The sequence below is a fragment of the Crinia signifera genome, chromosome 2 (assembly GCF_055691185.1).
Source record: "Crinia signifera chromosome 2, ASM5569118v1, whole genome shotgun sequence".
In the NCBI taxonomy this organism is placed as follows: Eukaryota; Metazoa; Chordata; class Amphibia; order Anura; family Myobatrachidae; genus Crinia; species Crinia signifera.
This window is the reverse complement of record NC_139218.1, coordinates 19,263,205-19,276,617: the sequence shown is the minus strand read 5'-3', so window position 1 is coordinate 19,276,617 and position 13,413 is coordinate 19,263,205. Positions and strand designations below refer to the sequence as shown.

Below are 13,413 nucleotides of genomic sequence, written 5' to 3'. Positions count from 1 at the left end.
TGTGAGGGCTGCTGGCAGGTGTGGGTGCGTGATGCCTTTCCCATGGGCTACTGTGCAGTTACCCGGTGAGTATCGCTCCCCCTGGGGGAAGGAGGGGAGGGTTTGGGCCCTGTGAGGTGTCACTAACCCCTTTTTATTTTCCGCAGCCTATTCCTGCTTGATAATTTCTGGAGGGCCCTACAAGCAGCGGGATCCTGTGTGCAGCGGATGAACCCCTGATGTGTGAGGGCTGCTGGCAGGTGTGGGTGCGTGATGCCTTTCCCATGGGCTACTGTGCAGTTACCCGGTGAGTATCGCTCCCCCTGGGGGAAGGAGGGGAGGGTTTGGGCCCTGTGAGGTGTCACTAACCCCTTTTTATTTTCCGCAGCCTTTTCCTGCTTGATAATATCTGGAGGGACCTACAAGCAGCGGGATCCTGTGTGCAGCGGATGAACCCCTGATGTGTGAGGGCTGCTGGCAGGTGTGGGTGCGTGATGCCTTTCCCATGGGCTACTGTGCAGTTACCCGGTGAGTATCGCTCCCCCTGGGGGAAGGAGGGGAGGGTTTGGGCCCTGTGAGGTGTCACTAACCTCTTTTTATTTTCCGCAGCCTATTCCTGCTTGATAATTTCTGGAGGGACCTACAAGCAGCGGGATCCTGTGTGCAGCGGATGAACCCCTGATGTGTGAGGGCTGCTGGCAGGTGTGGGTGCGTGATGCCTTTCCCATGGGCTACTGTGCAGTTACCCGGTGAGTATCGCTCCCCCTGGGGGAAGGAGGGGAGGGTTTGGGCCCTGTGAGGTGTCACTAACCCCTTTTTATTTTCCGCAGCCTATTCCTGCTTGATAATTTCTGGAGGGACCTACAAGCAGCTGGATTTGCAGTTTCTTTTGCTGGTCTCTGGACGGGGAAGTCTCCAGCGGGTGAACCCCTAAAGTGAAAAAGACCTGCCGGACCATAGGCTGTACCTGTCATGTGCGAGCACATTCATTAAAACCAAATCTGGGGTGAGTATGGAACTACGTGGGGGACTGGTGGTGGGAGGCTATAGGAGACAGTCACCGATCATTAACCCCTTCTTTCTTCTTTGCAGTTTCTTTTGCTGGTCTCTGGACGGGGAAGTCTCCAGCGGGTGAACCCCTAAAGTGAAAAAGACCTGCCGGACCATAGGCTGTACCTGTCATGTGCGAGCACATTCATTAAAACCAAATCTGGGGTGAGTATGGAACTACGTGGGGGACTGGTGGTGGGAGGCTATAGGAGACAGTCACCGATCATTAACCCCTTCTTTCTTCTTTGCAGTTTCTTTTGCTGGTCTCTGGACGGGGAAGTCTCCAGCGGGTGAACCCCTAAAGTGAAAAAGACCTGCCGGACCATAGGCTGTACCTGTCATGTGCGAGCACATTCATTAAAACCAAATCTGGGGTGAGTATGGAACTACGTGGGGGACTGGTGGTGGGAGGCTATAGGAGACAGTCACCGATCATTAACCCCTTCTTTCTTCTTTGCAGTTTCTTTTGCTGGTCTCTGGACGGGGAAGTCTCCAGCGGGTGAACCCCTAAAGTGAAAAAGAACTGCCGGACCATAGGCTGTACCTGTCATGTGCGAGCACATTCATTAAAAACAAATCTGGGGTGAGTATGGAACTACGTGGGGGACTGGTGGTGGGAGGCTATAGGAGACAGTCACCGATCATTAACCCCTTCTTTCTTCTTTGCAGTTTCTTTTGCTGGTCTCTGGACGGGGAAGTCTCCAGCGGGTGAACCCCTAAAGTGAAAAAGACCTGCCGGACCATAGGCTGTACCTGTCATGTGCGAGCACATTCATTAAAACCAAATCTGGGGTGAGTATGGAACTACGTGGGGGACTGGTGGTGGGAGGCTATAGGAGACAGTCACCGATCATTAACCCCTTCTTTCTTCTTTGCAGTTTCTTTTGCTGGTCTCTGGACGGGGAAGTCTCCAGCGGGTGAACCCCTAAAGTGAAAAAGACCTGCCGGACCATAGGCTGTACCTGTCATGTGCGTGCAAGGTGTTAAGTAATGTTGTTTCTCATCAATAAATTTTACATGTTTATTCACCTCTCGTCCATGAATCCAGTTCATGTCAAATGGAATATAGCTAGCTTGAGTTTGTGTTTGATTTTGGTAGAGTTTTTAAACTATTGAAAATAGTGATAAATCAATCAATTATATGGTCAAATCTAAGTTATCTAAGCTATGGGAACACTCTCCCAAAATCATTTGCTTTCTGAAACTATCACCCTGTAATAGCCCCAGAAATTCGCTTTTTGGATCAATCACTACTGTTATGAGATGGCGGGGATTGCTCCAAATATTTCACTGAGACACCTTTAGAAATCTATTTAGGTGTATTTGGCAAGAATGACATATTTAAGGAAAAGCTTAGAAATAGGAGTATCAGTGAAATATAAACCCAAAAAGTACTTGGTCTAAACCGGCACCAATCTGGAAACTCCTAGCTTGTATGCATGTAAAACACAAAAAAAAACCTTAATATTTATCTGACACTGACCCTTTATCATTTTTTGCAGTCGTTTCAAAAGAAAATGGAATAATACTCATCTGATACCTTTTTAATAACATTCAGAAGCAAGAAAGCAGTCAATATATTTGAAAAACTTTATTTAACTTTTTTTCACATGTTAAATTCCGAAATAAATTAATACCATGGTAAAGACTTTCCCGGTGTCAATTCTTAATCCTTACCGTCGGTATAACCTGCAAAAAAGGAGAGCAAATTTTGGAAATTGGTATCAAAAACCTATTTGGGAAAAGATGTGAGTTGCAAGCTGTGGGCACCGGATGCAGAGTAAGCGTTGTGGTAACGCACAAGCCAGCCACACTTCAAATGCGCCTGGTCTGTGCGTTAGCACAAGGGACAAGATGTGACTTGCAAGTTGTGGGCACCGGATGCTGAGTAAGCGTTGTGGTAACGCACAAGCCAGCCACACTTCAAATGCGCCTGGTCTGTGCGTTAGCACAAGGGACAAGATGCGACTTGCAAGCTGTGGGCACCGGATGCTGAGTAAGCGTTGTGGTAACGCACAAGCCAGCCACACTTCAAATGCGCCTGGTCTGTGCGTTTGCACAAGGGACAAGATGTGAGTTGCAAGTTGTGGGCACCGGATGCAGAGTAAGCGTTGTGGTAACGCACAAGCCAGCCACACTTCAAATGCGCCTGGTCTGTGCGTTAGCACAAGGGACAAGATGCGACTTGCAAGCTGTGGGCACCGGATGCTGAGTAAGCGTTGTGGTAACGCACAAGCCAGCCACACTTCAAATGCGCCTGGTCTGTGCGTTAGCACAAGGGACAAGATGCGACTTGCAAGCTGTGGGCACCGGATGCTGAGTAAGCGTTGTGGTAACGCACAAGCCAGCCACACTTCAAATGCGCCTGGTCTGTGCGTTAGCACAAGGGACAAGATGTGACTTGCAAGTTGTGGGCACCGGATGCTGAGTAAGCGTTGTGGTAACGCACAAGCCAGCCACACTTCAAATGCGCCTGGTCTGTGCGTTAGCACAAGGGACAAGATTTGGGGACAAGATAGATTAGAGGGTGCACTTGGGTATTACTCACCAATAGGTATGTAGCTTTGGCATTCTCCCCGTTTTGGATTTTAGGAGTTGAAAATCAATTTCCAATGCACTGCCCCTGAAAAATTGAAAAAAAAAAAAATGGTGTTTGCACTGGGTGTAATTTTGATAAATATGAACAAATGTTTTAAAGGTTGCATTGCAAGGGTAGAAATGTGGGATCAGATTGCTCTTTTTATGGCCCATTATTACATCCACCATATGTAAGGAGCTTTCATCATTTCCCAACAATTATCAATGCATGCACGCGCATGCATTGCATAACTGTTACGCCCAACTCCTTAGTGAACACAGCTGTAGGAAAAATTTGCAAGGGTTAAATAATCATAAGAAAAGACAAACTGAAAGTTGGAGAAAAGAAAGCTTTCTATATTAACATAAAAACAAACAACATGTAAAATAAATGGAAATATACGACCGTGTTCACTGTGCAGGGTCCTCCTCCGCCGGTCCCGGCCTTTGGGCGGTTGAAGCTCGAGCAGGAGATGTGCGATGTGGTGGCGTCCTTGGTCTTTGGCTGGAGGGTGGAGGAGGTGGATACATTCCAGCGTAGCCTTGGTATGCCTGAGAAGATCCAGCCCACGATGTTTGGAGATGCGCAGGCTCCTGATGCCGACTTGATGAAGATGGTGGCATCCACGGTGAAGGGGTGGCTCTCGCTGGTTGTCCCACGTTGTCCGGATTGTATCTCTGCTGCAGGGAACTGGCGATCATCATGCAGCTTGCCGCAATTTGTGTCTGGCAGGTGGAAATTTGTCTCAGGGTCTCCTGTTGACACGCTGCATTCTCAACCAACTTGTAGATCCCGGTCATCATCACCTGGTTATCCTCTCGACGTCGGCGTTCGGATTCCACCCAGTCTTCATGCCGTCTTCGCTCTATTTCGGCCCAATCCTCCTGGCGTCTTCGCTCGATGTCGGACATCGTTGTGGCCAGTGTTTCAAGATGCTTCTCCATGGCTGTCATCCTCTGCTCCATCATGATCCGGTACTGGTTCTGGTGATCTTCTATTTCAGACGCCAATTGCCGGACTCTATGGACGCGCGTTGGAGCCTGTTCTCTCTGGATGTCCTCCACGAGCTGCATTCCGGCTATAAAAAAAAAGGACAAGATAAATAAATTTTAACCATTTCACACAATGTAATCTTTAAAAAAAAAAAAAAAAAAAAAAACCACAAGGTTACAAACAAATGGCAAAAGCTTACAATCCATCAGTGGTGGTCTGGTGGGATCCACCTCCTCCTCATCTTCAGACGCTTCCTCGATGTCCTGGATGGAATGATGATAACTTGGAAGCTGATGGGCCAATCCTCCACTTGCTGTAGATCCTTCTTCACCCAGTGGGGTTTGCAAGCTGCTGTCTTCAAATCCTCGAGAGGTGTCTTCTGTTTGAATGGACGATTCAAACTGACTGATCGAGTACAGATCCAGGGTGATGGTCTCTTCCTGTGTTGACTGTTCTTCAGCCGGTTGGCTTACATGGGTGTCTTCTGTCCGATCTTCAGCAACGACAACTGTTGAAATGAAAATATACATTTTAGAACCTTGCAAAATAATTTTAGAGAGAGCAAAGTAGTACAAATAATTACCCTGCTCCTGAGTTTGCGAAGGTGCTGTTTCTGCTGGTGTTGTCTTCCGTCTTCTTCGTTGCGCAGGTGGAATTTGCGCTTCGATAGCGTTCAACACTTCTGCTCTGCGGACATTGGACTCCACAGAGCCTGGAACACCTTCCACCATGATTGGATTCATGTGTTCCTGGATGGCTCGTTCCCACGGCTGCCATGAAACTTGAAATGGTGGTCCGCCTCCAGTCCCAATTAGATGTTGCCTGACTTGGCCCATCTTCCGTTTTGTGTGCCGTCGACAATCATTGTATCGTTTGTGGCATTTGTCGATCGACCTGACGTTGCCACTCACTGCTGTAATCTAAGATGCAAAAAATCACATTAGAAACAATCAAATAATGCACTTTTTTAAATGGATTTATTTTAATAAAAAAAAAGCAATGAACCTTCTCTGCAATCGAGGCCCATATTCTTTTACGCTCTCTACCGCTCGTTTCCTGTCTTCTTTGTCCACACAGTTGGTCATAGAACTTGTGGACCATTTCAACCAGCACGTTGCTTTCTGCAGTAGTGAACGGGATGCTCTCTTCTTCTCCCTCGGCAAGTTGGTCTAGGGGAACCTTTTTTTTCCTGCCAGGTTTCTTTCTCGCTACGGGTGGTTGGACCCCAGAACCACTGGGTTGTTCGTCCAGTGTTCTGTCTGTAGCCTTTAAAAAACAAACAGTGTCAGCAAAATTACACAAAAAGATTTATCATATATTAAACATTAACCTCATGATGTATTAAGTATTTGGCCACGCCCCTTTCCGTCATATGTTGTTCGCCTGCATCTTTCTGCGTTGCAGCAAAGAGAACTGCAAAATGCCGGCGATAACCGGAAATTATCACGGACTGTATTCATATCAGAGCTGGGAACCCCAGACTGCTATATATAGGGGACATCACAGGGCTGTATGTCGGACAATAATAGGATGTTATACTGAATAATCCAAACAGGTTATTCAATTAGGATGAGTATGTGTGCTACTGGAGGGAAATATTCCCTCATGTTATGTAAATGGCTGTACTATGTTCCCTAAGCTTTGTATACTGTAGCCCATACTGCTACATATGCATATGAAGGCAAGAAGAGCGTTTTTTGAACACAAGAGAAACTGGGAGGATAAGCGTTGCCCGTGGTTACGTCACTGCCTCCTGGTTATGTAGTTAGTAAACTGTGATGGTAGCATGAATAAGGGATTTGCTACAATGAAGTTAAATATGGCAGTCTTCCCGAATGCTTAATACCTAAAGAATATAACTGTATATCTATGGTCCGGTTAGAAGCGACCAAAAGCTTAGATTACAATCTGTTTAGTTTGTGTATATTTTTTGGTTCTGGGATCAATGGGCCTCTTTATATATCATGCAACCGCACCCAGCATAGGAAGGGTTAAAAATTCCAGAGGGTGGTGGAGAGGGCTGCCTTTGGGATTTAAGTGGGTGTTTGCAGGGAGAGAGAGGCAGAGAAGTGTCCGAGCGTCAGCGCCGGGAGTTGTGGACTAGCGTGTCCTGGCCATCTGATGTTAATCTGAGGGATAACATGGTATGGTTCTGATAACGTGAATAATACTGATGACCTTTCTGTATATAATGTATATAGACTTTAAATGCTGATTTAACATGTAAAACCCGTGTGTAAAATAAAGGTAATACTTTGGTATCTTTGCTATTGTTTATTCCTGTGCAATCTTTTGAACTAGGAGTGACCCTGGGACTCTGCGTGAGGCTTAAGTCGTGCTGCGCTGCTACATGATCCCGGGATCTTCACACTGGTTGCCAAGGGGGGGGGGGGGGGGGGGGGGGGGGGGGGGGGGGGGGGGGGTGGTCAGCAGAGTAGGTGAGCAGGCTATCAACGCGGCGGGGTGGGACTGGACCAGCTGACACGCTGATCTAAGTCAAATTTGCATCATCCTTTACCCTGCCAGTGCGCAGATCTACTCTGCTGAGAGCGGCTGTTACAGCATCCTATCCTGTCCCCACCCCACCCCCCCCCCCACTGCTCTCAACAGCAGAGCGGACTTAGGATGCAGAGTTTGAAAAGTTAACCTGCTCTCATGCAGGGTTCGTGATGCGCAGCAGCAGCAAACTATATAAAACCTACAGGCAACGGCGTCCGGTGGCCACTGTTTAATGGGTCCCGGCGCCCACTTTTAGGGTAAAATACGCGCTAGTGCGTTGTTGCGAAACCTGTCTATTCATCAAGTTTTAAAGAAGTTACCTGTGTCCTTCTCCTTTTAGTTGTTTGTCTTGATTGAGGTGTTCCTTCTCGATCTCCATGCTCCATGTCGTCCTGCACCGGCCGGCCAGGGTTACTTGTGGATATCCTATCACCATCTTCCTCCCTTGTAGTCATCTCCAATGGACTCGTCTCACCTGAAATAGAAAGAAGAGGGGAAAGGGGTTCCACGATCCTTGTCCGATGAGACATTCCTGTGGAATATAAACACAGATAAAGCAAACTTTACATTTTTGTACCTTTACTGTGCAATTAACCTACCTTAAGACAATTTTGTGAAAATGACACTGAGGGGCCAGGCAAACCCAAGTGGGGTGCAAGGTGCAGGCATGCTTGTCAGGGATGCTGGGGTGTAGTGGGGGGGATCCCGACATGCTATGCTCGTGACCCAGGGACCCCATTTTAAAATGGCTGCAGGTTTTTTTTTTTCCTTTTTTTTTTTGGCTGCAGTCATTTTAAAATGGGGACTCACGACCACGCCCAAAGCATGAAGGGCACCCACCACAACACTCCAGCACCCCAAACAAGCATGCATCAGGGCCGCACATGCCACCCACACATGATCCACAGTAAAAAAAAACCCCAAACAGGCAATTTTGTGAAAATGACACTGAGGGGCCAGGCAAACCCAAGTGGGGTGCAAGGTGCAGGCATGCTTGTCAGGGATGCTGGGGTGTAGTGGGGGGGATCCCGACATGCTATGCTCGTGACCCAGGGCCCCCATTTTAAAATGGCTGCAGGTTTTTTTTTTTCCTTTTTTTTTTTGGCTGCAGTCATTTTAAAATGGGGACTCACGACCACGCCCAAAGCATGAAGGGCACCCACCACAACACTCCAGCACCCCAAACAAGCATGCAGCATGGCCGCACATGCCACCCACACATGATCCACAGTAAAAAAAAACCCCAAACAGGCAATTTTGTGAAAATGACACTGAGGGGCCAGGCAAACCCAAGTGGGGTGCAAGGTGCAGGCATGCTTGTCAGGGATGCTGGGGTGTAGTGGGGGGGATCCCGACATGCTATGCTCGTGACCCAGGGCCCCCATTTTAAAATGGCTGCAGGTTTTTTTTTTTCCTTTTTTTTTTTGGCTGCAGTCATTTTAAAATGGGGACTCACGACCACGCCCAAAGCATGAAGGGCACCCACCACAACACTCCAGCACCCCAAACAAGCATGCATCAGGGCCGCACATGCCACCCACACATGATCCACAGTAAAAAAAAACCCCAAACAGGCAATTTTGTGAAAATGACACTGAGGGGCCAGGCAAACCCAAGTGGGGTGCAAGGTGCAGGCATGCTTGTCAGGGATGCTGGGGTGTAGTGGGGGGGATCCCGACATGCTATGCTCGTGACCCAGGGACCCCATTTTAAAATGGCTGCAGGTTTTTTTTTTTCCTTTTTTTTTTTGGCTGCAGTCATTTTAAAATGGGGACTCACGACCACGCCCAAAGCATGAAGGGCACCCACCACAACACTCCAGCACCCCAAACAAGCATGCATCAGGGCCGCACATGCCACCCACACATGATCCACAGTAAAAAAAAACCCCAAACAGGCAATTTTGTGAAAATGACACTGAGGGGCCAGGCAAACCCAAGTGGGGTGCAAGGTGCAGGCATGCTTGTCAGGGATGCTGGGGTGTAGTGGGGGGGATCCCGACATGCTATGCTCGTGACCCAGGGCCCCCATTTTAAAATGGCTGCAGGTTTTTTTTTTTCCTTTTTTTTTTTGGCTGCAGTCATTTTAAAATGGGGACTCACGACCACGCCCAAAGCATGAAGGGCACCCACCACAACACTCCAGCACCCCAAACAAGCATGCAGCATGGCCGCACATGCCACCCACACATGATCCACAGTAAAAAAAAACCCCAAACAGGCAATTTTGTGAAAATGACACTGAGGGGCCAGGCAAACCCAAGTGGGGTGCAAGGTGCAGGCATGCTTGTCAGGGATGCTGGGGTGTAGTGGGGGGGACCCCGACATGCTATGCTCGTGACCCAGGGCCCCCATTTTAAAATGGCTGCAGGTTTTTTTTTTTCCTTTTTTTTTTTGGCTGCAGTCATTTTAAAATGGGGACTCACGACCACGCCCAAAGCATGAAGGGCACCCACCACAACACTCCAGCACCCCAAACAAGCATGCAGCATGGCCGCACATGCCACCCACACATGATCCACAGTAAAAAAAAACCCCAAACAGGCAATTTTGTGAAAATGACACTGAGGGGCCAGGCAAACCCAAGTGGGGTGCAAGGTGCAGGCATGCTTGTCAGGGATGCTGGGGTGTAGTGGGGGGGATCCCGACATGCTATGCTCGTGACCCAGGGCCCCCATTTTAAAATGGCTGCAGGTTTTTTTTTTTCCTTTTTTTTTTTGGCTGCAGTCATTTTAAAATGGGGACTCACGACCACGCCCAAAGCATGAAGGGCACCCACCACAACACTCCAGCACCCCAAACAAGCATGCAGCATGGCCGCACATGCCACCCACACATGATCCACAGTAAAAAAAAACCCCAAACAGGCAATTTTGTGAAAATGACACTGAGGGGCCAGGCAAACCCAAGTGGGGTGCAAGGTGCAGGCATGCTTGTCAGGGATGCTGGGGTGTAGTGGGGGGGATCCCGACATGCTATGCTCGTGACCCAGGGCCCCCATTTTAAAATGGCTGCAGGTTTTTTTTTTTCCTTTTTTTTTTGGCTGCAGTCATTTTAAAATGGGGACTCACGACCACGCCCAAAGCATGAAGGGCACCCACCACAACACTCCAGCACCCCAAACAAGCATGCATCAGGGCCGCACATGCCACCCACACATGATCCACAGTAAAAAAAAACCCCAAACAGGCAATTTTGTGAAAATGACACTGAGGGGCCAGGCAAACCCAAGTGGGGTGCAAGGTGCAGGCATGCTTGTCAGGGATGCTGGGGTGTAGTGGGGGGGATCCCGACATGCTATGCTCGTGACCCAGGGCCCCCATTTTAAAATGGCTGCAGGTTTTTTTTTTTCCTTTTTTTTTTTGGCTGCAGTCATTTTAAAATGGGGACTCACGACCACGCCCAAAGCATGAAGGGCACCCACCACAACACTCCAGCACCCCAAACAAGCATGCATCAGGGCCGCACATGCCACCCACACATGATCCACAGTAAAAAAAAACCCCAAACAGGCAATTTTGTGAAAATGACACTGAGGGGCCAGGCAAACCCAAGTGGGGTGCAAGGTGCAGGCATGCTTGTCAGGGATGCTGGGGTGTAGTGGGGGGGATCCCGACATGCTATGCTCGTGACCCAGGGCCCCCATTTTAAAATGGCTGCAGGTTTTTTTTTTTCCTTTTTTTTTTTGGCTGCAGTCATTTTAAAATGGGGACTCACGACCACGCCCAAAGCATGAAGGGCACCCACCACAACACTCCAGCACCCCAAACAAGCATGCATCAGGGCCGCACATGCCACCCACACATGATCCACAGTAAAAAAAAACCCCAAACAGGCAATTTTGTGAAAATGACACTGAGGGGCCAGGCAAACCCAAGTGGGGTGCAAGGTGCAGGCATGCTTGTCAGGGATGCTGGGGTGTAGTGGGGGGGATCCCGACATGCTATGCTCGTGACCCAGGGCCCCCATTTTAAAATGGCTGCAGGTTTTTTTTTTTCCTTTTTTTTTTTGGCTGCAGTCATTTTAAAATGGGGACTCACGACCACGCCCAAAGCATGAAGGGCACCCACCACAACACTCCAGCACCCCAAACAAGCATGCAGCATGGCCGCACATGCCACCCACACATGATCCACAGTAAAAAAAAACCCCAAACAGGCAATTTTGTGAAAATGACACTGAGGGGCCAGGCAAACCCAAGTGGGGTGCAAGGTGCAGGCATGCTTGTCAGGGATGCTGGGGTGTAGTGGGGGGGATCCCGACATGCTATGCTCGTGACCCAGGGCCCCCATTTTAAAATGGCTGCAGGTTTTTTTTTTTCATTTTTTTTTTGGCTGCAGTCATTTTAAAATGGGGACTCACGACCACGCCCAAAGCATGAAGGGCACCCACCACAACACTCCAGCACCCCAAACAAGCATGCAGCATGGCTGCACATTGCACCAAGCACAGTAAAAAAAAAAAAAAAAAAAAACACTCAAGCAAAAAAAGTTTAAAACCCCCCCAAAAAACGGGGGGCACACATACTGCAAACAAACAAACACTCACCCACCCCATACAACAAACCCCCATAGCATTGCAGTACAAACACATCACAATACTCACCTGCAAAAGAAAATATGCACTCCACTCCACGCTCCACGCTCCACGCTCCACGCTCCAGGCTCTGCTCTCTGCTCTCTGCTCTCTGCTCTCTGCTCTCTGCTCTCTGCACGTGTTCAGGGAGAACTATTAGCTGCAGCAACTCACTCCACCCCTGCTGAAAGCTAATAGCAGAGCTGCGCAGCAGGGAAGTCACTTATATATTAGATGGAAGAGCGGGAATATATACACCCGCCCTCCACCCAGTCACCAGATACGCTGGATTGGCTGAGAATCGCCGTTGGGGGCGGCGATTCTCAGCCACGTTGAATAGGGTGACACAGCTAGTCCCGGCGACTTCCGACGAATCCCTACGCGTGGCGAATCGCCGTCAAAAAACCGGCGATTGACTGGCGAATGTGAAACCTGAATCGCTGTGACCAGCGATTCAGGTCATTGAATACCGCCCATGGTCTCGATTTGGGCTATTGACACATCAGATGGCATTAGCCCGATGTCAGGATCCCGACTGGCCGGACCCAGACTGATTACAGAACCTAACCAAAAGCGATTTCTTTTACAGTGCTGGCTGGGCAGAGAACACGCACGTTCGTTCCGTTTGTTTTCTATCGCTCCCTCCCATCATGAGCTTGAAAAGAAAGGGTCGTGCTTGTATTCTTGCTGCTATGGCCACACCACTGCAGTCTATAAAAAAAAAAAAAGAGCAAGAATCGCAGCTGCTGGACCAGAGACTGGCTTCTGAGGCGAGACACCATCTCCCATATGCCATTGGTACAGGAGCTAGAGCTGAACAACCCTGATGACTTGCAGCTAGTCAAAGGCCACTTGGGCGTTCCAGCTTTGGGAGTATAATCGCAAGAACGGCCATCATATCGATCGAACGTGCGCACACACTGCTCTTTTGTTCTGATACGGGCCCGGCTGGTCAGAAGAATATTAAACAGCAATGAACCTTCGACCGACCGAGTATGGACGGAAAAGACCGTTTTTGGCCGTTTATCGATCGTACAGAAGGAATCAGGACAGCGTACACACCTATATAATCAAACGGCCGTTCGTCACAGATCGAAAGAACGGCCAGACGATTGTATATATGTGCACCCAGCTCTAGTGTGTGTGTGTGTGTGTTGTGTGTATGATAGAACTCTCCTACTGTCCTAATGTGTGTGTGTGTGCGGTTACAGTATTGCTGTGTCAGTACATAGGGCTGTGGCGGACTGAGATAACAGCGCACATCGGAAAGTGCTGGTGCAGCAGCCAGGAATATCTACATTACCAATGTGGGGTATTGATCAGAACATCCATTGTCCTGACCAGAAAATCATTGCAATCACTATTACTAAGTGGCAGCCTGTGCTCCATAGCTCATCCCTCCGCTCATCATCAATACCCAGCAGGGATACAGTGCTCAGAATAAAGAGGTTACTGAATAAAATGTATCTCCCAGGTTGTGGTGTATATATTATGTGTACAGTACTGTACACCAAAGGGAGGCACCAAATTCCATATATATATATATATATATATATATATATATATATATATATATATATATATATATATATATATATATATATACACACACATATATTCTCATCCCTGTCTTAAATATACACATCTATCCATATCTGACTCTCAGTATGTATTAAACTTGGATGGATTCCTGCAATGTCTTTGACATCTGTGCAGTCCCTTTAATTCCAACTGCTACCC

General features: G+C 48.3%; 1 protein-coding gene and 2 long non-coding RNA genes across 5 annotated transcripts; 2 read left to right on the top strand and 1 right to left on the bottom strand.

The window, feature by feature from the left end:
• The first annotated feature begins 372 nt into the window (after window positions 1–372).
• Window positions 373–1,588, top strand: LOC146059445 (uncharacterized). Its single transcript, XR_014470242.1, has 5 exons — window positions 373–507; window positions 589–728; window positions 810–985; window positions 1,072–1,403; window positions 1,490–1,588. It is a non-coding gene; the product is annotated as an uncharacterized LOC146059445 (long non-coding RNA).
• A 1-nt stretch (window position 1,589) lies between these two features.
• On the top strand, window positions 1,590–2,678 carry LOC146059444 (uncharacterized). Its single transcript, XR_014470241.1, has 2 exons — window positions 1,590–1,821; window positions 1,908–2,678. It is a non-coding gene; the product is annotated as an uncharacterized LOC146059444 (long non-coding RNA).
• On the bottom strand, window positions 2,606–13,191 carry LOC146059443 (uncharacterized). 3 transcript variants are annotated; one of them, XR_014470240.1, is made up of 5 exons: window positions 7,420–7,900; window positions 5,606–5,866; window positions 4,800–5,520; window positions 3,578–4,685; window positions 2,606–2,718 (listed from the first exon to the last, which is right to left on the bottom strand). XR_014470240.1 is itself a non-coding variant. In XM_083171670.1 (5 exons), the coding sequence occupies exons 2-5, from the start codon at window positions 7,627–7,629 to the stop codon at window positions 4,018–4,020; spliced, it is 1,860 nt and encodes a 619-aa protein (XP_083027796.1). In that variant the 5' UTR covers window positions 7,630–7,631; window positions 11,704–13,191; the 3' UTR covers window positions 2,606–4,017. The 3 variants fall into 3 exon arrangements, 2 of the variants coding, with proteins under 2 accessions (XP_083027796.1, XP_083027797.1); XM_083171670.1 differs by adding an exon at window positions 11,704–13,191 and having other exon boundaries at window positions 2,606–4,685; window positions 7,420–7,631; XM_083171671.1 differs by having other exon boundaries at window positions 2,606–4,685; window positions 4,800–5,108; window positions 5,184–5,520; window positions 7,420–7,899.
• Between the last annotated feature and the right edge of the window lie 222 nt (window positions 13,192–13,413).